The following is a 25,581-nucleotide window of genomic DNA, read 5'->3' on the forward strand; positions in this document are numbered from 1 at the left end:
GACTTGTGAGGTTTTCGAGATTGAAGATGGGTCAAGATAGTCTGCTTCAAAGAAGGCTGCAGTTGCACACACACCGCCAAACTCTTTAAGTGCAGATACAAGTTTTTGCTGGCTAAGGGCTGTGAAGTTTCACACACTGCGCCACTGGAATGTACAGTGGGATAAGGCACAAGCCAGCAGGCGTGCAATGCCTTAATACCCCTACCAATCCCCTTCTCTTGCCTCGCATCCCTTTTATTTTCCCTCTCACAAACCCACGCCGCCTTTCAGTCTGCGGAAGCCTGTTTTACTAGTGAGCCAGTGGTCTAGAGGGATACAAAGGACCCGGGTGTAAAATGATATTCCCCAGCTGTATAACCAGACGTCCATTGTGCCATTTTTATGATATTATTGTCAGTAAGATGGCAGGGATGGCTTTCTGTCTTTGCTGGGCCTCGCCTCTATCAACACTGTGGAAACAAAACCACTCCAAAGAAGTGGCACTGATGAGAGCAGTAAAGAGTGCTCCCATTTTGAGTGATTAAATTCTCTGTGACAAGCACACATGCCGCTTTTTGGTGACAAATGTTTGCACCAAGACACTATCTGAGAAACAACATAGCCCTCATGAGGAACTCATGAGTCTTAAGTTGAGATTTGAGTCTTCCAGGCAAGTCTTCGCCAAAGTCCCTCTCTCTCTCCAAGTACTCAAGATGTCTGTATTGTATTTGCATATTTATGAGAAATGGGTGTCACAGTTATTAAGTTAACTGGGAGCTAGTTCTGCTGAGTGTGGATAATGAAATCATATAAAATGTGAAAGTCAAATATCTCTTTTGACCTTGTGTCAGGGTTGATGAACTTTGGTGAGAACATGGCCTCAGCAATAAGATGGACAATCATGTTTGTGATTTTCCTTTGAAAAACAAGTTAAAATGTGCATAAAGCTGATTAAAAAAAAAAAAAAAAAAAAGCTTTAACTTAAAATGCTACAAATGCAGTTGGGTTTGTGTGTGTGGCAAGAGTCATGAAAAAGGCTGTGCACTCTAACTGACAATATTCATTTTTCTTAAATATCAAAACCAAAGCCAGTCCCCGTTCTCCTGATAGAGCAAAGAGGCAGACAAAAAGGCGAAGCAAAAATAGTTATGCTGGGAAGACTTTTTCCACTACACATTCATGTTGTGGTTAATAAACATGGCACCAATATGGACTTCATTAGTAAGTACTTGAGACCAACGTTGCTCAGTGGCCCCAGACAAGTAATTAGAGCTCACATTGAGGCCTGACTCTAAAATACAGTCATTATCCCAGCAAAAAATACAACCTTTCCAGGTCACATCACTTTGTTTGCAGCAGTAAAACAAGTTTATTTCTGCATTGAGCCACCATTATAGCAGCCCCCATTCCACTCGCCAGCATTTTATGGAGCGCAGAGTGATTGGGGGGCGACTGAGAACTTCAATAAAAAATGTGGTAACACCATTGGCTTGTAGGGAAACTGACTTTGACAGGTTCTTTGTGGGATTTCTGTGTGATTATGGTATCATTTTCTATACATGTATGTGTCACACTATAGCATGTCTGAATGAGACAAGCGTCTTAGAGAGTCAGAGTTTTATCACCCAAAATTAACAAGCACCTCTTGACTATAGCCCCCAAACAAAACTGGTGAATTGTTTACTGTCCCCCCAAGAGCTAATCAGCCATCTTGCAATGAAACACAAGAGTTTATATTGCCCCGTCTCACACAATAGTCCCTGTATACACCGGTTGTTAAGCTACAAGGTCCTGGCAACAAAGAAACTCATCCTGTTCCTGTTTTTGCGGCTGTGGTGATTACTGAATGCAGACAGGAGGTACATGTGTAAATATACGGCCATAATCTGGCAGGACGAAAAATTAAGCCAATTGTTGAGGAAGATCGAGTCTTTCTGATTACACCGCTTGGATACCCTCAGACGAATAAGGATTTACTACTGTGGGCTGGACTCTGGACATAAGTTTGTCACTACAATGAGAAAAAGTCCTTCCACAAATTGTCCTTGGAATGTGAGTTCAGCCGTGCATTTTCAATCAACTCCATTTTGCTGCTGCAAGACTTCTTAATCAGCAAAATATCTCAAACTTTTTTTTTTTTTTTTTTATGTGTAACTACCTCACTTTGCAGGGGCACAATTTTAGAGTGCTTCAGCGTTGATCTGTTGACAGTTGTTTAGGGCCATACTGCAGAATTTGAATCCTTGAGGCTTTGTTCATTGAATTGGCGTATGATGGTGAAATTAAGAATTCAGTGCTGTGTTTAACTGGGTCATTGGCACGGTGTAAGAACAAACAAAAAAAAAAAAAAAAAAAAATGACCTCTGTCCTAAACCATCTGTGGCGGTGAAATACCTTCTTTTTATCCCAGAAATCGCCACACCTGCAGAGCAGATTTTTCTCAAGCGATATTCATTGTCAGCGTCATCTTTTATTTTTATTTATTTATTTTATTTCATGTCTTACAACAGGTTGTTATTTATTAATCTACATACTGTATCCTTACTCCACCAGTTTTAATTTTACCAAGCAAATAGTTGTTAGCTCTTGTAACCAAGTGTTAGTGGACTAAGTTCCTCAGCACACACACTGTTTTACTTACACTGAAATTAAACTTGTGGCTGTGGCGTCTGTGAACACAATCAGAGAAAACTCCAGTGCCCACATCATTTGTAATGATGAGTTGTGTTGGCCAATCGCATGCCTAATGTTGCCATTTCTGATGTTGGCTAAAATACGCCTGGTGGTGAGTAGGAAAAAAAAAATCATTGCAGGTTTCAAGCTTGTCATAGTCCATGTTGACAGTGAAATGAAAAGAAGCCCGTTTTCTTTAGGCCTATAATTTATTGCATGTCTGATACTGGATTCTTTATGCTATTATTAAAGAGCAACAAAAAAATGTGAGTTGCTGAGGAAGAGGCCAAAATGATAATGTCATGTTACAGATAATCTAATCTTCATTAAAAAAAAAAAAAAAAAATTCAGTTGGTAAAAACCTTAATTCAGCACAGCCTTACTATTCTTGAGACACAAATTAATGCGATAGCCTATGTCAGTGTGTTTTGTTATGCATATCAATTACACTGTCCAGTTAACTCTAATCCTTTACTATAGAGCTGTGTTCTCTTTTGATCTTTTTGCTGATAATTGCATTATACTAATAGTAAACATACATTTATGCAGCCTTAATAAACAACTTGTCTTTCTAGTGTATCAGAATGGAGGTGTATGCATTACACTGTTTTCTTTCCATCCCACCCTGAGCATTTTTTCTATCAACAATTAAAAAAATAAATAAATAAATAAAAAATCTGCAATGCTGCAGCATTGTGTGGCATTGACTCAGTCCATGCTAAAAGTTGTTGTCCTCTTTTTGGACAAATGTGCTGAAGTGCTCCCCCTCATTTTCCCCAAGAGGCCCACTTGAATTGGGATGCGTGGGAGGATCCTGCATTTACTGTCTGACTTATTCCAGAGATGTGGGCTGTACTTTCAAAGACACGTGGCTACACTCCATCAAACACACTAGAGAACTGAAAAGGGAGAAAAGGACCCCACTCGCATATATACAACACTACTTGCACCACCGCCAATTTATCACACGTAATTTCCTCAGCTCTTGCCCTTTGACCCCTCCCTTGGACTGTGTTTGTATTGAGGGCAGCCCGCCGCTGTCTGAACTGTCTTCCTGAAGCCTCCCCAGAGGGATACAGCAGTGTTTGCAGGAGAGATGTGCTGCTTAAGCCAGTGGTGGAAAGTGTCCCCTTGTGCCTAGCATGTGTTTCTGTATCTGTTTGTGTGTGTCTGTGTGTAAGTGTGTCTGTCTGTCATTGTACCCTCAGCCCTCCAGTGTTTTATGCATGCTGCTCATTAGCCACACAATGGCTACTTACGATGAGATGCCATTCAGGGGCTAATGTGTCAGCAAGCCCTTGGGATGAAAGAAGGGAGGGAGAGAGGGATCGGTAACAAAGGAGAAGGGTGGGCTGAGACAGACAGAAGCCCCTTTTATACAGCCTGTTTAAGGCGGGAATGTTGTGCAGTTATTCCGCCTCGCCATTCTGTATAAAACATACACACACCCAGAATGGGACAGCATTGTTGTTCCGGTGTCAAGCCGGCAGTGGAAGTAGTCACAGAGCCGAATCCTTGTCTGTGTAAATGGGAGAGCCGGCAGGAGGGGACAGACGCCAACAGTGTTGTGTTGCACGTCATGCCTCTGCTTCTGGAACGCCGGCATGCTATCTAAAATCACACACTGCGGCAGCATTATGCCGGCCTTTTTGGTTCAGTGTTAAAATGCAAAGCCGGCGTAATGACAGGTCTTCTGTACAGCAGTATTGTGGGATATCTGTTTAAAAAGGACTGATGAAAAAGACAGGGGAGGTTAGGAAAAAGAAGGGGACTGGAGTCAAGCAGGATAGGAAGATACGGAAACGAGGATGTCGAACAGAAACGGGGGCGATCCTCCACAAGGGCTCTCTGAAGAATCAACAAGACCTCGCTGCAACCTCACAACTTGCCTTTGCAAACACAATGACATTATGTGCTGCCCCAGCGAGCTAGACGGCCATGACCTCTCGTGTCAGTGAGACCTCGCAGTACACAGCAGTGGCACTGCTCGCTGCCTGCACCAGCCACACCACTGCAGCCCTCGCTGAGGCACTAGCTCCATCCAGTGTGTGCTCACTCCCCTCCCCTTACATCACCGCGTCTAGAGGCAGAATGTGGGGAGGGGTACAAGATTAATGATAGTACTAACCGCGTATTTATCATTCGGCTGGAGAGTAATGCGACACCTTTCTAATCTGAATATATTTCATTGGGCTGTTATGGCACTCAGCCCTGGGCCTCATGGATGCGAGGGTGTGTGTGCGTGCATGCATGTGCCTGTCTCTATATGAATGTTAATCAAATCGCAACGTGTTTGTGTGTGTGTGTGTGCGTGCGCTTGTAAAGGCAAGAGAGTTTTGTGATATCGACTGGCCGCCATAAACGCTCATGCTATCTACTCTGACAAAACGGCCCCGTGGTAATTAGATAAAGATGAAGTTCCCCTTCCCAGCACGCTGAGGCCACGCTCCTCGAGATCCTCTCCCCAGATTCTCAGCTGCCTTATCAGGTGAACACCCTTCCTCCATCCTCCTGTCCATCTTCTCCCTCTCATTCTCTTGCTCCCCCTTTTTTGGCACTCAGCAGAAATCAAGATGGATGTTTCCCCAAAAGAGATGGGGAGATAGGGAATGCAGGGGACCGAGATAGGGCCTGATTGGCTTTACTGCCGCCAGGGCTGTCACAGCTACAGTGGGAATCCTGAATGGACACTGGCTTAGAAAGCATTCTGCTGTGGGCTTTGTCTACAAAGTACCATAATTAATAGTTCTGCAGATTTTTTTTTGCGGAAGCTCACAAACTCAGGTTGTCATGCCTTTGGACAAACACATGATACTGTGGATACATTCACATTTTTTTCTAGCTATCTGTGTTCTCGCTCATTTTCTCTGTCTGATCACATGGAGAGACAATGTTCCACGGCACTGGCTATTTAGGTCATGTGAACCTTACCCTAGTAATGCATTAATATAGTACAATCAGAGGAGACGACAGCAGTCTATGTATTTGTGTTTGTATGAAGCCTGAAACATGCTCACTAAAGTTTCTAAATCTAATCCTATTTTCTCTTTAGGTTTAATTATGTTGTGTGTGCATGTGTATACATCCATGTGTGTCTAGGTAACATAGGTTGTACTGCATAAAAGGCTATGCACAGTTCAGGGAGCCATGCCACATATGAATGCCTATTGGCCAGAAATACTCCATTTCAATAATTGCACACTACAGACAAAAGTAAATGTCAAACTCCGTAACCAATTACGAGCAGTCATAAGGTGAAGTCTTTAGCATTTTCACTTCCGAGCAATCTCAGTTTTAGTTTTTTTTTTTTTCTGGCACTGAAGGTAAATCAACAAACACATCAGTGGAAAGGTCCTCAAAATGTTGTACTGGAAGGGAACACACACAATGACACATAAGTATGGCAAGTTTTTATTTATTTATTTATGTATTTTTCCGTTTTGTCCTAGGTTACGGGTCTTGCTTTTTTGTGTACTCCTTACTGAGATGCCATTTTTACATTGTGAATACATCTCTCTGGCCCTTCGCACTATTAACTACAAAAGCAACAAAAGTGACAGGAATACAGACATTTCCAACGACAGCCTGCGACGCAAGGCAGCAACGGTGACAGTGACACAGAGCAAGGTGACAAGGGAAAGCTGAAAAATGCTCGACTTCATGCAAATGAACCGTGTGTCGCGCCACAAACACAACACACACAAAAAGGTTCCTGTTGGGTCCAGTCAGAGCTGAACATGTAAATGCCGGTTGCACAAAGACACGCCTGCAAACGACAGGCTCCAGGAGATGGCAACAAAAGACTAGACAAGAGGAACAGTTGTCGCTTTTGTAGTTAATAGTGTGAACTGCCAGTTAGCCTTTGAAGCTTATTGTTCACTTGCCAAGTTCACGGTAAGAAAACAAGGGGAGAGATGGAATTAGGTGGTCAAGTGAGAGACTTGGATAAGGCATATATTGCCTACCACGACCAACCCACAATCCCATGCTGCAATGAAACCCCATAAAGCAGCAGTATGAAGAAATTGCTTTGGCGTATGATCTAGATATATCAGTAGCACATGTCATCGAATTTGTAAATGTAAATGGTTAATATATTGATTTTGGTATTAGCTTGATGCTAGATATTATGTCCCTTACTCTCCATGGCCATGTCTGCTCGGCAGGCATATTCAAGTTTGCAAAAGTAAAAGAGGAGGCTTTGTTGCAGTATTGTTTTTGCGACTCCTCAGATGGACAGATACTCCAGACAGCTTACAATGCTTAGTCTGATATGATTACCTGATGCCTTTGCAGCAGTCCACGAGTGAATTAGCCCTGACATAGAACTAAACAGATAAAGGGTGGAAAATTGCAGGGAAAGGCAAGGTTGCTTATATTTAGGAGGACTTTGAGATTTCGTGATAACCATAAGGCTGTTTTAGCCGCTGACTCTGCTATTTAGCCGTTCTCATGTCAACACGAGTGCATTATTAAACCTCAAATGGCATAAAAGGTGCTGAGTTTTGCTTGGCTGGCCAACAAAAGACACAGTTCCCGTGTCAGTATCCAGCAGAAGCTCGGGTCAAGTTCCCACACTTTTAGTTTCCACTCCCTACCCAACAGCTGCAGTTTTCTCGTCCAAAGATTGCAAAGAAATATAGAGCTTGTGGGCCCGTTCAATGCACAACAACGCAAAATAGCATTTCTTGCTTCTCTGTTTCTCTGCTAATCTGGTGCAGGGACAGCACTGACTGACTCATGATATTGCAGTGTCATTACTGCCCTGAGCATCTTTGGCCAGACTTCAGCACCAGTCCCCATCAGAGCGCTCTTATGAATCCCCTGAGGGAGGGACAGTTTATCTGTAGCAGTTAGCAGCTGGTGTCTGCCCCAAAGACTCCAATAGCCCCCAGCTAGCTTTGCCACTTCAGCTGCTAGTCATTTAGCAAACAAGTCAATCATGTGCAAGGCAACTGCCAGTGACTTGCAATGTCCCCAGTGCTCCCAGATATTACATTTAGGGGGCATAGGGGAGTCATGGCCCGCTAGGCCATGAAAATCAGGTCAAATTTGTCATCAGCAAACTATCTGGGCCTTGTATTCTGCTCTAATGATTGCTTAAAATGGCTAAAGATCAGGGGGCCCTGGTGTCCTCTGTTCCACCTCTGTTTGTTGATTTCTCCCACCCTCAGAGGCCCATGCAGGGTACTTAATCTCAGAGCAAAGTTTAGCATTGTGATATGAACTGAGAATCTTTCCCCAAGGTCCCAGCAGTGTTAACGTGTGAATGAGAAAATGAGCAAGGACAACAGTTGCTTTATCAGCTCTCCATATTGCCACATCAACTGCAAAGGAGTCAGTGGCCATAAAAAATCTTAAACTTTTGAAAAAGGAAATTAATAGCATCCTCTTTGCACCGTGGCCTGTGGTACTTTTTTGTGCAGTCACAATAGCTTTGGAGATCTTAAGGACTGCACAGATAAAAGCAGCTTTTGAAGTACATGTAAAGTACTTTTTTTTTTAAACAACCCCCTCTCCCCCTCCCCATCAGACATTCAATTTCAGTGGCAAACGTCACATCCAATAATTGTATTATCTTTGCTTCTGCAAGGCTGATAAAAAAAGATACATATCCTCCTTGTGTCTCATCTCTTGTCTGACAAATCTGCTTCAGTAGTGGCACTGGAATCCTTGGCACTGACACTCCGAGGCGGCAATGAAAGCACAAGTTTGACGACTGACAACGTTAGTGTCATTAGCTCACTGGCAGTCTTTTGTCAGCGGGTTAAAGGAATTGTCAGGCAAAACTGAACAGTGATGTGTGCACACACATTTCCCTTCTTTTGGAATCATTTAGCCTCACAGTGAACGGAAATGTTTTGAGGACTGAAGCATAGCTCTAGTCTGTTAATCTTTCATCATGTGTAGCAGAGCCCAGCAGTCTCAAATGCTCTCATTTATTGTACAGATTTATTTGTGTGGCATTGGTACAAATCGCCAAATAGGGAAGTTGGAAGGGCTCTTGAGCCATTTTCACATAACTGCACAATTTGCATGGAAGTACAAGAAAAGTGTGTCATTTTTCTAACTAACAGTTGCATTGTTAACGGACCAGGGGGTGAATACCTGGGTATAATGCTTGGAACAATAGCTTTTTTTAAGTGGAGAGAAGGAAACTTAAAGTCTAGACCTCATAATGCAACATGTTGGAAATGCAACTCACTAATTATGCATTTACTCACTTTTTGACGGCAAGAAAGTGTGTCTGCTCAGTCAACACGAAAATAGAGGTTCATCAGCACTAGGAATAAGAGACATCTATCTTATATTATTGAATAGCTAAAATGTCAAGATAAGAGCACAAATATTTACAGTTCATTGAAAGCAGACGGGCAGCTGAGCTAAAAATTGCCATGCAGAAATAGTTCCTCCCAGCAACAACCATCTTTATCTCAAGCTGTGACTTAACTTGAACGGCTTTAGGTTACACATGTGATCCAGTAAGTTACCATGGTCACTCATGGCTGTCAGTCAACCATTTGTAGGGCTCAATGAGTGTTCCAGTCACTTCCTGGAGATAAAAGCTTTCCAAACAGCCTAAGTGCAATGTAAAAACAAGGACAGTTTGCTTTTAGAAGTATACAAAGATCTCTGTGCTATCAAGGCAAGTCCCTTCAATTCAAGGTTAGAGCGTGCTGCAGTTACAAAACACGCACACACAGGCGTATGTGTACCACCGCCCCCACTCTCGCACACACATGCACATGCGCGCGCACACACACACACACACACATAAATACGTCCCTCTCCCTGTAGTGCCCTCCTTGGCAAAATCTCAGTGCCAGTCTCTTAATGAAATGCTCAATTAGGGGCTTTAAATAGGTAATTATGTAGTGCCTAATCCCCTAGCTCCTGGGCCCTATCTCATTTAGATGACACTTGGGCAGGCAAAATGGGAGGGGCAGGCACTGGGGCCTCACTTTCTGTCATCAAAGCCCCTCCGTGGTGGCACAGGCAGCCCTGTTAATGATAAGGCACATCCAGGCAGTCAGTCAACAGCGACTCCCAGTGAGGGCCACTGACAGCAGGGGAGATGGCAATGTCAGGCTTGACAGTGTCTTAATGATGTTTGTGAGTGTTTGAGGGTGAATTGGATTGGGTTTCAGGAAGCTGGTATGTGGGTTTGTTAGGTGGGTGTTAGAGAAAGGCAGAGAGTCGGGGGGGGAAAGAATATTTGTGTGATATGGGCTTACTCTGAGTACATTTATATGAAACAAGCGGAGAAGGAGAGAAAATCACTTCCAAATGTCAAACTGTGCATTTTCCTTGATGTCAGGCATTGAGAGAAAGGTTTTGATTTGCTGTACTGAAATTTGTTTGAAGGCGGCATTTGATTTGAATTTCAGTCTCCAAAGGGTGGCTGAAGAAAAGGACCTATTCACTCATTCGTTTTCAGCAACATAATAAAATGTCTTGTTTGAGTGCTACAATATACCACCATTGACGGGGGACTATTCTTGCCTGGTTCCTAAAGCAGCAATGGCTAGTATTTGTCTTAGTGAAACGACAAAGGGGGAAGTGTTGCTCTTGCCTTGGGGTGAACCATTGCTTTCCATCAGCTGAGTTGCACAAGCCGTCTCTGCTTCCTTTCATGAGAACAATAGCTTAGCGCGGCTAGAGCACCTTTCAAGGGCGTCCAAAAACTCAGGAAAATATTTAGTTTATCCACTCTATCAAACAGCAAAACCTACATCAAAGTGTACACCAAACTTCAGCAAGGATGCATGAACCAGTGAAATATTGAAACAGCTTTCCGAAATGCTGTTCATCCCCACCTACCATGTCCTTTGACGGTCTTATCAGGATATAGATGGAGAGGCAGGAACAACACAATTTCACCTCTATCTGTGTATTCAGCAAAAACATCTCATATCTGTGATAATATTTTGTGTCCCGTTGCCCTCTCTTTGGCACTGATGTATTTTCATGCAAAAAAGCTTTGATAAGCTGGTGGTTCTAATGCCGCCTGTCTGTTCGCTCAGTTGTTGACTCAGGCTTTCTTATCAAATCTGAGTCATGGCAAAAACATGAGTACCCATAATGCTCTAAAAAAAAAAAAAAAGGGAATGGCAATCAGTGTCTGGCCAGCTTTCTCTCTCTGACCAAAAAAAAAAAAAAAAAAAAAATACTGAACAGTGTGAGCCAGTGTACCATGTTTGCAACAGCTGAAGCTCTTTAAGATTAGTGTTACACAGAGACTTTCACCCATGTAAGGCTGAAAGGGCCATAAGTCGTCCTGATAAACCCAACATAATTACACATGAAATCCATATTAGCACAGTGACATTTTCACTGTTTATCCAGCTATCAGTCATCTGAAGATCACCCACCTATGAGACAGAGGGCCTCGCACCACTTAAGATATCAGCAAGGACTGACGATTAGGCCTTATGATGACGGCACTTGTGGAAATGATTCACCAATATCATCTTAGGTACATGATAGCGTACACAGCACTAAGCTAATTGAAGGGAAATCCAACCGTCACTGCCCCAGCACATTGCAACAACCATAATATACCGTTACATTTTAGCTCAGGGTATATCGCAGCAAATTAGCATTTAGATAATGGGAGACATTTGGCATTTTAATTATTGTGCTGCCCTTTGAGTTTAGTGTGTACGCCTCGAGCGTCTTCTTACATCCTTCATGTATGCCTAAGTAGCACATTTCCATACCAAACGGCTTGGCGTATGTACAAAAGCCACTAAAATGTCACCGCAACGCAATGTACCTTGGTATTCAATTTTTTTTTTCTCCAAAAGATAAGGGGGCATTATTGTTGTTGACTCATGCCATAATGTATTAGGGGGGAGCAGAATTCCCAGTGTTGCATTATTCAGTAATTTTCAATGGGAGCTCTGTTCCATTGCTTTCTGCCATGTCTGCGAGTGGCAGCGGAGTGCTGTTTCGCCTATTCAGGGGCTCTGCGTTTTCCATAAAACGACGTGAGCTCAGGCTGGGAACGACCTCCTTCTCACCCTCTCTCTCTCTCTCTCTCTCTCTCTGAGTTTCTCTCCCTGACGGAAGTGAGATTATTCATCCTCCCACAGACCGTGGCAGTGTTGGGGGTAGATGTCAAAATGCCAGGAGCTTGTGGTGCAAAGGGCATGCGTGCCTGTGTTTATGTGCGTGTGTGTGTGTGTGTGTCCATGAATTTCTGCGTTTACCTTAGTGTGCACATATTTGTGTTTGTGTTGGAGTGTGTTGTGGAGAGAGAGGGGGCATATCTATATGAGTTTATGTGAGCTTGAGCATGACTTTGTGTTTTTGACAGCAAGAGAGAGAGAGAGGCGTGCATGTGTGTAATCATGTAGAGACCAAGGAGGATCTCAATGCCCATAACCCATCTTTCTTATCCCTTCAATTTTTTCACCATCGCTCATTTTTCCAGTCTTTTTCCTTCAGGAAACAACACCTCCAGACTGCCAGAATGGCCCCAGGGCTATCATCCCCTGTTCAGCGCCTGCTTTTTCTCCCTCCCCTTCTTTTTCCCTCCTCCCTCCATCTCTCTCCTTCTGCCTCTGCTCAGCGTACAAGCACAGACGGAGCGTGAGAAAAGCTGGCAGCGAGGCACATTCCCTCACTCTCCTCCCCTCTGCCTCCATCTTTCCTGCTCTCTACCCCCATAGCGCTCTTTCCCTCCCTCCCCTCCCACCTCGCCTCCTTCCTTTCCTCTCTCCTCATTATCTGCCCTCACCTCCTTCCTCTCGCTACCTCGCTCCCTCTCTGCCTCGTTGCTCCCCTTATCCATTTTATTTCCACCCCCGCTCCACCCTCCTCCCACTCCCCCTCTCTTTTTTTCTGGTTCATAATATGTAACATGATTTAGCCCTCCCCTGTTCATGCGGCGTAAATTTAATCCCAGCCATTCCAGGTTGGCTGCTGCTGCGTCTACCATTTTTCTCTTTTTCTTTTTTTTCTCACTCCATCCCATCCTGCCATGCCCCCCTGCTCCCGACACAATAGACTCCTTAAGAATCAGTGTGTTTGCATGATAACAAGTTCCTTCCCCATACTTAAATGCCAACGTGCAAGGTCAAGCACAACCCAAGTGGCACACACTTGTACTTGAGAAAACTGCCCACACAGTGGCAAACAAGGGAAACCCTCTCAGCAGTCCAGTGTTGAGACGGTCATCTGAATGGGTCACACAACTTGCACGCTTACCCAGAGGCTGATTACACAGCTTTTATCTGCTGTCCATTGAAAAGGCATTAGGGGTGTTCATTACAATTCAATAGGAAGTGTGCTTACCATGTCATCAAGGTCAAAGGAGGAAATCCAAACATGCAGACCCAGATGAAGTGTGTTAGATTGTTTTCCCCCCTCAACTCCCCAGTGGCTCCACAGCTTACCCAATAGCTCAGTAACCTTGTGTGTCCGTATGCGTGTGTGTGCGCTGTATGTTTTGTATGCGTTCAGGGAGCAGCACTGGGATAATCAGTCACTAGTCTCCAGGTCAGGGTCTTGCACTGTGGGGACCATCCATCTGAACCCAACAGCTGCTGGGAGATGTGGCAGGAGGAATGAGGCGAGAGGGAGAGAGCGCGGGTGAGAGAGAGAGAGGGAAAGACATGAGTGAAGAGAAAAAAAGAGAGGAAGGTAAACGAGGTAGAGAGAGAGAGAAAGTCAAGGAGAGACCATTGAAATTGAAAACAGGCAACACACGGGAGGTGGAGCCTTTGTGGGCCGATGCTCCAGGGTCACCGTATTGACTCTACAGTGCACACTCAAGGTCAGCTTGGGTGGGCTGAATTCACATGAGGACACCACCTTGCTCTCTACAAGGTGACAGTTTCCAAATAGCAGTAACCTCTCCTTGACTTTGTTTTCCTAACCCCTAGTATGTGCCGTATGAACTGTACAACCTCTCCCGCTGGTATTTGCTTTGCTAGTAGTTGGTTAAAAGGAAAAAAAAAATTTTTTTGGAAAGAGCCCATTGAAATCATTTGGATACTAGCACTATCTCAGCTAACTGAATAAAGAATTCATTCCATTGCATTATTATTATTATTTTTTTTTTTTTTTGTCTGACTTTTCAAAGTCTGAACCATAAAGGATTTATTTTGCCTGCAAAGGGGAGAGAGGCTTTGACATCTCATGTACATTTTTACAACGAACACACCGCTGACATGGGACCGCGATAGCTTTCTTGTTCCACAGCCGCAGCAGGTGCTTTTAAACCAATTATAAAACAGACAAATGTCATCAGAGCCAATTAGCTTCTTGCTGTGTGTGCCGCAATGGGTGTTTTATACATAAAACAACAAGGTATAATCAAAGAAATCGTCAACTGCATTGAGAGCAATCATCTCTGAAAAGTTAGTGAAGTTAACTAAAGTGTAAACAACCCCAGCATTCCCAAAAACAGAAAGCCATGCATTAAATTTGGTGGGATGAGCACCCAAAAGGATAGTTTATGACCGTGGGAGGCTTGTTTCAGTGAGGTCAGGAAGACAGGGAGAAGGGGGGTAAATAAATATAGCAAATAAACCCCTCTGAGCTGCGGTTGTCAGGGTCTTTCATGTGGAGGCTGCACTCGAGGGCATAGCTTAGCTTAGCTTGAGGGATGTTATTACACATGTCGGCAGATCAGGAGCGATGCGTGAGAAACAGCCTCGTCACTTGGTCTTAAATCACACCATCCTGGACAGAAGAGAGAAGTAGCAGAGAGAGAGAAAAAAAGAGAAAATCGGAAGGACAGAGGAGCAAGCGAGAGAAGCGGAACCATAAAGAGAGTAAGGAGAGTTTAGGCTGTAAAGCAAGATTGAAAGACTTGGAAGGAGACTAAGTAAAAGGAATGGAGAACGGCAAGGAAAAGAGAGAGAGGGCGGAGACGGAGAGAGCAGGAGAGAAAGATAAAAGGCGGCTGCTCATGTCATGCAGCGCAACTATCATCCAAGACACACCTGATTAGCCCTCCCTCGGCGGGGGTTGCCGAGCGAGGGGGTGGGTGTACAAGCAGGGGGGTGAGGGGGCTGCGCCTTTGATGAGCTTTCCAGTGAGGAAATATTTCATAATTCTGGTCATGTGATACATTGAAAAGGCCCCGGAGGCACCAGGAGTGGGCGTGACGCCTCTCTGAAGCAAATGTTTTTTTTTTTTTTTGTTATTTTTCCCCTCACTCTGTTGCTGCAGCGTTTCACTGTTGCCAGGGGAGGGGAGGTTCTGGCGCAGAGGGATGGGTGCACAGTGCCCCGTGCCCTCTTCAGATATGCCCTTTGACCTTGGGGCTGGAATCACTGAGTGAGCGTGCCGCCACGCTACACTGCTTTTGCGTTAATTAAGCGATATTGAGTCCTCGGGCGCCTGACTCTTTGTCTCTCTCAGCACCGGGGCAAAGTCGAAAAAGACGATCACAGAGAGCGCTGTAGCATTACTACAGCAGGCTACCTTGCCTGCTCACTGCTGTAACCCTGCATATCCTTGTATTTCGGATACGGGGGCAATTACTGCACTATTTAACTACGCTCATCCACAGGGAAATAGAAACTACTGCCTCATAATAACAAAGCAAAAAATTCTGATTTGCTGTGCCTGGCTGAGCATGATACTGGGTAACTTTTACAACACAATGCAGTATGTATCAAATATTCCTTGCAGATTTTTGATGTGCTTTGTCCTTGCATGTGTTGTGACAATTACAGAGGGATCAGCCTTAATAGATTATTGCGGTATTTTTGTGGGCGCTTTGGTCTGTTAGAATAACATGACTCTGCTGTTGCCTTGAAGTCCAATTCAGTTTGTGGATAAGCCTGACATTAAAAACACCCCTTAGAAAATCCCTGGGCCCAGCCGAAGTGAAATCAGTCAACTTGCACGAAGCATCAGTGGAGTGCGGTGCAAAGTGCGGTGCGAAGGCTGCACTCGATCCCATATTGAATTTGTTAAACATGGCACCATTGGTAGCATTCTCATGTCAGCATTTGTTTCCCACTGCGTGCTCTGCTGGGGGATTGCAGCATGTGGGATGACATGGGAAACAAGACTGGGTATTATAAAAGCACATGGCATGAACCTAAGGTTTGGGAGAGACGATTTGAGGTAGGAGGAAACAGATGCTTATCCTGTGTTCTTTCCCAAAACAAGTCTGTTGCAGTGTGATTGAAAACACAAGCTAAATAAGACTCATTCTATTTTCATACACACACACACACACATACACTCAGATGACAGCAGAGGAGACCAGACATTATAGAGAATATAAACATCTCTCCCTCCTTCTCTTTCACATTTCTGATAAGGATCATGGAGAAGGAGAAAAAGAAGACAGCTCAACAGCCCCCTCTTTTTCTTTGCCACACGCTCCCCTTTTTCTAATTAACATTGTGCATGTTGTCAGGCTTTGTTTAATAATGCATGATTGCTATCAGCAGCAAAATCCTTTGAATGAAGCACCACTGAATGGGAACACAATAATACCACCGGGGGCTCAGGAAGAAAGACAAGATTGTTTTTTCTTTCTATTGTAATAAATGTTCAGTGGAAAGCATCGGTGCCACCAAATGTATGAAACTGAGCAGGCGTACGACACAAAGCAAAGCGGCCATATTGAGGATAAAATGGGCAAAGGTGGTGTCTTTGAGCTAGACAATCTCTTTGAATTTAATCAAGAATGCTAATTAAGAGGATATGCATACACATGCACACACAGCCAGTCTCGGAGAAAAGGGGAGGCATTTAGACTAAAAATAATCATTGATTCATTGGGATCCTGTTGGTGAACTAATGACCAAATCAATACTTTTTATTTATTTATTTATTTATTTACATTTTTCTATGTGGGAGGAGGGGTGTGTCATGTAGCTGTGCTCGCATTCGTCTTCACTTGTATTTACACACATGACAGAGCCTCTTGGTTGTCTCACTGGTGCTTACACAACATACAGATGGTTTTGTTTGCCTCTATCAGCGTGTGTGTGTGAGCACGTGCGTATATACTGTATGTGTGTGCGCGTGTGTGCATGCAGGGTGAGAACAGGGAGGGGGAGGGCTGCTGACTACTGTTTCTTGTGCGCCTCCTAATGCCATGCCATTATGGAGGTACACACTTCATTAATTAACTCAAAGGCTATCACGTGGATTTGGAGGGACAATGCGTAAAACAATAACAGAGAGAAGATGGACAGCCGCACCGCATTACGCATGGATCAGATAGTGTCTTTATCCCTCACACCCGGGCCGGTTTCTCAGTCCAATTGATTCTTATCAAATTCACAGTAGCAACAAATACTACTCATGTGAAAATTCTGTTCAGTGTGCTCAAATGTGTGTTTGCATTTGTGTTTGTACGTGCGCGCGGGGGTTGAGATTGCCTCAAATTGATTCCCTTTGCCACACGTCCCCCGCTCTCGCGCTTGCTTCTAGCCCTGCGGTGCTCGGAGACAGGTAGTCGTGTCTATCTCCCCCCAACACAAATCGAGTGTGACAGGTGCGCTATCTTCCCGTCTTTTCTGCCATTTGCAGCCAACGGAAATAAAAGAGGGAGAGCGAGGAGTGAGAAAGCGGATGATTGGTAACAGGGAAATGAGGCACTTTGTCATCGTCTGGCCCACAGATTGGGCTCAGGGCTTTTTTTTGGGTGGGTGGTAGTCAAACACACAGATAAACAGTTCAACAAAATATCCTTTCTAATAAAAGGATTATGTGCAGAGCTGCTTCCTTGTGCACGTCCGGCGTCGCCAGTGTCCAGTAGGCCTGTGAGCTGAGCAGACTGTGATGGAGGCTGCTGATTGCTAAACTTGGAGAGGTCAGAAGTGCATGTGACCCAAAAACTGCTACGGCTGCGCTCACAAGCCAGTGTGGCTAAATGGTAGCACATCTGTGTTCCCAGAACCTTTTGTTCCCAAGCTCCATTGCTCCCAGGGTGATGTTCACTTAATGTAATTTTCTTTCTCATAAATCATTTTCAAACATCATTTTAGAAATTATTTACCAAACACATACTATCTGATTATGCATTTTTGTAAACACACCAGACGACAGCCCACAAAAAAATCTCTTGTCTCAACAGTCTCATATTCAGTGTTAAAATCTTGTTTTTCTTTAAACAAGCAAAAAGTCTGCCAGTGGGATGAGATGATCCGACTTGTTATCAATACAGTTTCATTTGTCTCAGTTTTTGGGGAACAAGTATAAACATGTTGCAACAAAGCAGAATAAGGCAGATCAGCCCAATAGCAACAAGAAAAAGATATTTGATTTAAAAAAAAAAAAAAAAAAAAATCAAATCAAATCCAACTGAAGACAATTTGGTTAGCACTGGAAACAACCAGCAATAACTCATTCCACCTGCAGTTTTTTTTTTTTTTTCATAGTTAAACACAAACTTGAATGATACATGACTTGTTAACATGGAGATTTTTTGCAGTGCATGGACATAATGGACACACTTATGTCAACTTAATTAATATTTTGTTATGTTAATATGCAGTTTGCTTAAAGAAGCACCAGGACCATTTCAGATATCATTTACTGAACATGCACCATAATATATATATATATATATATATATATATATATATAGACATATACACATATACACATATGTAACAGGGGTATGGAATGTATTCATTGATTTTAAGAGAATTAAGGGAATATAGTGCTGTTTCATTTGGAAAAAAATACATTTAGGGAAGTTTTTTTTTTTTAAGTTTGAAAAATTACCACTGAGGGACCGTAGGGCCTTGGGAACAAAGGAAGGCCCCCTCCTAGAACAATACCATCCTCACGGGTTAGCTAGCATGCTAACCATCAGTGTGTCATTGAAGCTCACACACTTGGATTAGCAGCCAGCTGTGTTAGGAGCTGAGGACTACCACAGAGCATCCATCACTGAGGATAAAGCTCCGGCTTAAGCAAATGGATGACAAGGGATAGAGCTGGTCAGCAGCTAATACTAGCTCACGGTGTCACATTGATTTTTACAGCTGTGTAGTGGTCCCTCAATAAAGGCTCCAGTAGCAAATCATCATCGGCAACGCGTGCCCACTCTGTTTTATAGATTGTATTTGTTGTTCTAGCAGCGCTTGACAAAAGGAGCAACATGTGTCTATGTGCCTGCGTACATTTGCTAAGCTACCACTACATCACTTTGTATAGATTTAGAGCACACTTTATTTTAGCTCTGATCCATTTAGCGGCACTTAGAGCTATTAAAGCATCTAGTATGGATTGAACGTAGTGCAAAGAGCATAAAAATGTGCTGGAGCTGAATGGGTTTACTGGTGGCAATGGAGTGTGTCACACTGTTTTATACAAACTATAAACAACTATTCATCAAAACGTTCTCAAAAGACTCTCTCTTACTGCAGTGATCACATAAACCAATTATTACAACTTGGTAGATATTGAGTCTGTGTTTTTTATGACTATTTCATGATTATTATGATTATGTGCAACAAATCACAAACACACAAACACAATACACAGTCTTTGGTACATGTAATATTCCTAATTTATTTAGTTAACTTGATAGGGATGACACAAGTTAGACCTTTGATCATGTAGTTGTACTGTTTATATTATGCTATATTATGCCACATGTACCCGTTGCATACATGTAAACTGTAGATTTAGTACCCGAAGAAGTGATGTTGACGTGAAGCATCAACATCAGTCTGAAGACAACTCAGGATGAACTCCTCTTATTATACAACGTATTCAATTGGTGCACGCGACCAAAGCTGTGAAGACAAAATCTTATTAGCACACCCTTTCATGTGCATAGGTTTCCTCGCTCTCTCTCTCTCTCTCTCCCTCTCTTTCACATGCACACGTGCACACACGTTGTGCGAAGTGACTATTCCATTTAGAGAACTGTCAGAATATACCCCGCGAGCACATCAGCTTCTTCCCATCCCCTGTCAGCTCCAGCCGAGGCTGTGTGGGGGTATGTCAGAAATGTGCAGGGATAGATAAAACCCGTGGAGCCAAACAGCTTTGTTTCATTCAGTCGCTCTCTCTTTCTCCCTCTTTCCTCCCTCCCTCCCTCTCTCCCTGTTCCTCTTCCCCCCCTTCCCTTGTTTAGGCTGTGAATACCCTGCATCTGAGAAATCAGACCAGACTGACTCACAGGGCTCTGTGAGCCAGCGCCACCGAGGCTGCCAAAGCATGCTGGTGCCAAGCTGTCCCACCATGCACAGAGCCAGGCCCACGCTGCTGCTGCCGCTGCTGCTCGTCCTGGGTCTGCTACTCCACCTCGCCGACGCAGAATGTAAGTGGACCCTCAGCTTTCACGTGGGTCTCAAGTGTCCTATGCTGCTGGAATTGGGGCGGGGATTCTCATGTGATGCTGTATTTGTGGCGATTTGTTTTCACTTGTCAACATCAGACACACTAATGTTCACCTGCACTTGAAAACACACATGTGGACACACATTAGGTTAAACGGTGTTCACATGGGACACTTGGCATTCAGACACAGCTATGAATTAATATCACCATGTTTCCAAACATTCTGAAGCACTCTGTTCAAATTTCATTGGCTGAAAAATTCAATTTGTATTTTCCTTAGCTCTGTCAAAACTTAAACTACAGTAGTTTCAGCTTTTACATTGTTATTGCGATATTTTCATACACTCAGCTCCATTATCCATTAGTGCATGTCATCTGTCAAAGCACAGGTCTCCTTGAAACACATGGGATATTTTCCCTTGACTGAGCTATCACAAATGCTCTTGTGAAAGCCACCTTATACTACATATTAGTTTGCTCAAATATCGGGCCACTGGCCTTCTATTCAATACTGAACACCAGCATTTTGTCCACCTCTAAAATGACGGCGGTTCCTATTTGACAACAGGTACATAAAAAGACATTTACACCTGCATTTAAATTTTATTTTATTTCATTTTATCTATTCTTTTAATTGTTTCATTATGTTTTAGTTAAATAAATCTAATACTAGAGTTGTTCCTACCAGTGAATAGAAGTCATCCTGTCCTAAAGGCCACCCTGCTAAGAATAAAATCATGGGCAAAATGCTCGATTTTTCTAGTGTATAATGAAAGAAAAAAATAAATAAATTTAAAGCCATTGAAGAGGTGCAAAATAACAGCCGATGGCTTCTACAGTCTACAAATGTTGGTGCTGGTCTTCGAAATCCCATATGAACTAGACTTGCATTAGTGTTGAAGTGGTTATCCCAGTGTCACACTGCACTGCACCCCTGGTGCATACACACCCATATTCCACAGTGATCCATCCCTTCATCTCACCTAACTACCAAAATCTGTTCATGGCTGTACCAGAAATGTGTGGACCTCAGTCAAGAATCTCATGATGGAAAGTCATTGAAATTGAGTCACTTGACATCAGACGCCTGCCCATTGATGTGTGACAACAGTTTTCAAACCCCATTGAGCTCTGCCCCTACACCACAGCATCCCCCCTTTCCCACCCTCTTTTTCTACACTAAGATCCATGAATCATTAGCTTCTGTAGTCACAGTGGGATGAATAAAAGTTTTATTGCTCCCTTCGCACCGACTGAAATCCCCTCAGTTCAGCTGAATATCTCTGAATGGAGGGATCATTCACCCAAGGTCATATACCAGCGAGCCACGCAAAGTGAAATTGATGGGCAAGACTCTCAACTTTGTGCTTGAGAAATGTTCCCTGCAATCTGTTCAAATGTGTTTTATTTTTCTTCTCTCCCTCCCGATGCATATGTCTCACAGCAGGGGAGAGGCAAATGTAGAAATGTATTCTCCGTTTATCCCCCATTTTATGTGCAGCTCCAGGATTTATTGATACAATTTAATTACGGGACCTTCCCAAAACGGCATTAATGGACGATAAATGTTACCACTGAGGTGGCTCTTTAGTAGCTATCTTTTCTGAGAGCCCCATCTTCCACACAGTACTGTGAATTTACATAGCAGCATTTGATTTAAAAGACTATTGCCAAAACTTTCCCTTCAGACAACTGCCTTGGCGTCGCCTTCCACACTTGAGTGTCCAGACATTCCAGAGTTGAATTTGAGCACAGATGTAACAGAGACGTACACAAGTGCAGTCGGAAGCCCCCGAAATCCTGACGCCTCTGTGTTTCCCATTCCTCCCCCCCATCGTTTTCCTCCCTGTGGCCGGCTGTGTGTTAGCAGCTGCTGGTTCCCCATACCCAACTTAGACAGCTGTGCTGGGTCATCATTTCAAAGCCAAAACAAACTTACCATGAGGTAGTCACCACGGCTGTCTGATAATGACTGAGGGGGTGACGGGGAGTCAGGGAGGTCACGGGGAGGAGGCGCACATCCATTCTGCACTCCAAGTGTGAGAACAAGTGCGCATTAAAGTGTGAACTGATTCAGGCAGCACAGATTAGCCCGGGGATTCGTATTTTCTCCATATTTGGTCATGCACTTGTTTACTCCTCCCCTTCCCACCTCATCTCTATTGTCTTTTTCCCTAATCTTTCTCTCTCTTTCTAATTTTCTCCCCATTTCTTGCCTTTTCTCCACATGTCTCTTTGTCTTCTCTCCACCTTCCCTTCCCTCCCTGCTGCTTGGAGCTGCTGCGATAGCCCCTTGCCAGCGACTCGGAAGCTCCTCAATTTCCTGTATTGTGCCACTGCATCTGCATAAACTGCCTCGACACTCCGGGGCTCTCTCCCCATCTGCAGTGTGCACCGAGGACCAAAAAGACCTCCACTCCATTTACTCCCCGCACCCGCTGCCCTGAGCTCCAAAAAAAAAAAGAGCTTCCAAAGGGGAAGCTGCCCTCTGTTGGTGCTGTGAATCCATTTGGGCGTGTGCTAGCCGCCGGGTGTGGACATGGTGGAGGATATGAGACACGCGAGAGCAGAAAATGGCTGAGTTTGCCTGCTCAACAGATGGCACGGTCCTCGGAGCCAGTCCTACGTGCCGCCCCACACAGTGGACACCCCAGCTCTTCTCAACAAAAGACAAATCAGGCCACCCCGACACACACACATATTTATTAGAACTGCTGCTAAATTAGTCTTTCTGGGAATGTTGTCAGTGGCAAACTCACAAGACCTGGATGCAGTTGGCAGGAGCTTCAAGAAGTCGAGATTCGACAATAATCTTTGAGAATTATGTTGTTGTTCATGTCTGTTTGGTCTGTTGGTTGCTTTCACTCGGTCATTGTTTTGTTGTTGGCCTTCTCCCTCTCTCTCACTCACTTTCTCCTTCACCCTCTCCCCCTCGTTCTTCAAATGCAGCCCATTTAATTTGTGTGGCAAATTGGGCTTGGCAATAGCTTGAAAGAGGGGCATAATTGTCCCCGGTGAGCCAAGGGGACAGAGAGAGAAAGGAAGAGGGTGGGCAACAAACAATTCCTCTGTGTCTTTCGCTAAACAGTAGTGCGAAAAGGAAGCGTAGGCGGATAAGAGGAGTGCTGGAGGCATTAAACATCTCCACCTGGGAAGGGATGAAACAAGGGCCAAAATGTTTTGGTGTGGGCACTGAACAGCTCGGTTGTTTGTTAATTCGATAAATTTGTTTGTTTGTTTCATCAGCCTCACGTCCACGTGGAACAAAACACAAACCAAATGTTGGAGGTCAGGGCCGGGCTCGCAATGACATGGCCTTTGTTTGTGACTGAAGCACAGGAAGTTTCGCCATCATGTCGCATTTTATGATAGGATGATTGAGCTATCAGGCTACAAACAGCTACAGATGGTGACTCTTTTAGGGCTGCTTTTCTTAAAGGATAAATCCAGTATTTTTCAACCTGGGCCCTATTTTTCTGTTGTTTTTTTTGTTTTGTTTTTTGGGTCTAGATGACTGATAGAATTTTTTTTTTTTTTTTTCTAAATCAGCCCATTATAGAGCAAGAATCTGTGGGCAGCAGCAATTTCTTTTTTTCACTTTTTTTCTAAAAGTGTTTTGGTGTAGGGTTTCTTCTGCTCTTTGGCTGGCAGTCATAATCCCATTCAAAATGATCACTGCAGACCCAGTGATCTGCAAAGCACAGTGTACGGACAGCAGTGTTTGGATCCATCTAGCCACAACTTCAGTGTGTCCCCATCCGACTGTGTGGCAATGTCATTTTGTTGCCACAATTCACAAACACGAACATTGTTTTTTTCAACTATTAGATAACGCAAAATATTCCAAAACAACAAACTCTTCCCAGTGACTCCTCTCTCCAGCTCTCATGTTGCCACTGTTGCCTTCCTGCAACAAATCACCTCACATGACATTTCTGTAGGTATCCTTTCCATAATGTTGAAGGACACTTATTACACTTAATCAGTAGCCTAATAAAAATTGCAGCACGTTTTGTGGCTGCTGACTGAATCGTTCCATCTCAGTGATGCACACACAAACTCTTCACTCCCCTATATCTCACACTGTGTTGGTTCAAGCCAAACCATGGCCCTAATAGTGTTTTAATTGATTCCTCCCATTGCTGGTGGATGGCATGGTGAGCTGAAGCGAGCCAGCACACTTCTCTTTTACACGTCAAATGACTATTGACAGGCTCTCTCCAGCCTCTGTAAACATTAAGACGTTAACATCCAAACCTCATCTCACTCATTACACTTATTTACACGCATGCATGCATATAAGCAGACCTGCGTGCACACACAAATGCACTCACACTTGCACTCACAGCGCATACAGACATCTGTATGCGCTCTCCTTCGGAGCCAGCCATCCAAGGTGAACCACATGGGAAGAAAACAGCAAATAGTCTGTTTATGCACCACTTCTTTTGAGCCCTTGCAGGAATGCAGTGTGAAAAAAGGCAGTGGCGGTGGGATGGGGGCAGCATTATCCACATTTTTGCTCATAAAAGATGTTCTGCAACAACAAAATAAAGAGATGCACATGTTCTGACAGCTGCACAACAATCAAAAGACAAGAGAGGGAAGTTTTTTTTGGTACTGTGGACAAATTGGACACAACTTCATCAATAAAATGACCATTTATTATGCAAGGAAGAAGTTTTCCACATTTTCACAATTACATATGAAGGAGGAAGTTACACAGCTCTGATCAAAGAGCTTCTGCTGCTCTACAAGGAGTTATTTGGTCAGCAGTACTGCAGTGACAATCCAATACTCCCAGCATCTGCCACGATGACAGTCATTTCCAAAAGGCAGATGTGTGGGCAGATGCATCACGGAGCCGCGCTGGTAATAACTATGCACAACATGTTGTTGCAAATCAGTTATGGTACGTTTTCATAGAATTAGGGACATGCGTGCAGGGCAGGACAAATGTGGATATGCATGCACAAACAAACAGCATATTTCTGAACAGGAGAATGTCATAGGGGAATGCAATAATGCAGCTGCATCATTGATATGTATGAACGAGGGATTGGACAAATAATAATTTGTGCGCATGCTCACATGCATACATGCATGCACGCACACATACACACCCCTGAACAGAATCACCTTGCAGCAAGTCCGAGAGCTAATGATACTGTATTCCCCAGATGACATCGGCCTGTAATATGTGTGTTTTATGCATGCCTGGCCTAATATGAATTATTGTAAAATAGTGTTGTATTTGCATATGAGCTTCCGGGCTGTACTGAAATTAGCATTTTTACAACAGCTCAAATTAAATCCCTCTGCTTAATTTGCCTGCATGTTAATTCGATTTAAATTGAGTCTATTCCATTCCCTTTTACACTCACATACCCACACAGCCCTAACGTGGTGACACAAAACACACACACACGACTGCAACTACATACACACGTGCGAATGCACCGTATGTACTCAAAAAGAGCATCAACCTACATTCACCCACACACACATACCGCCTGTCACACATCCAATTAGCCACACTTAACGCACACAAACACAGACACACGTGCACACAGTCGCAGCCTGTGTGTTAGCTTATTCACACAGAGTGACATTAAAGCAGGAAGGGAACGGAACTCGTAGCGGTTTTGA

General features: G+C 43.8%; 1 protein-coding gene across 1 annotated transcript in view; it reads left to right on the forward strand.

Annotated features, from left to right (window-relative positions):
• Positions 1-25,581, forward strand: part of LOC115376148 (receptor-type tyrosine-protein phosphatase delta) — a 410,683-nt gene that overhangs the window by 282,252 nt on the left and 102,850 nt on the right. Inside the window, exon 10 of the mRNA XM_030075622.1 lies at positions 19,727-19,912. Within this exon, the coding sequence (XP_029931482.1) occupies positions 19,810-19,912 (103 nt within the window). The 5' untranslated portion in view covers positions 19,727-19,809. The remainder of the gene's footprint in view (positions 1-19,726; positions 19,913-25,581) is intronic.

Source organism: Myripristis murdjan, chromosome 18, assembly GCF_902150065.1.
Source record: "Myripristis murdjan chromosome 18, fMyrMur1.1, whole genome shotgun sequence".
In the NCBI taxonomy this organism is placed as follows: Eukaryota; Metazoa; Chordata; class Actinopteri; order Holocentriformes; family Holocentridae; genus Myripristis; species Myripristis murdjan.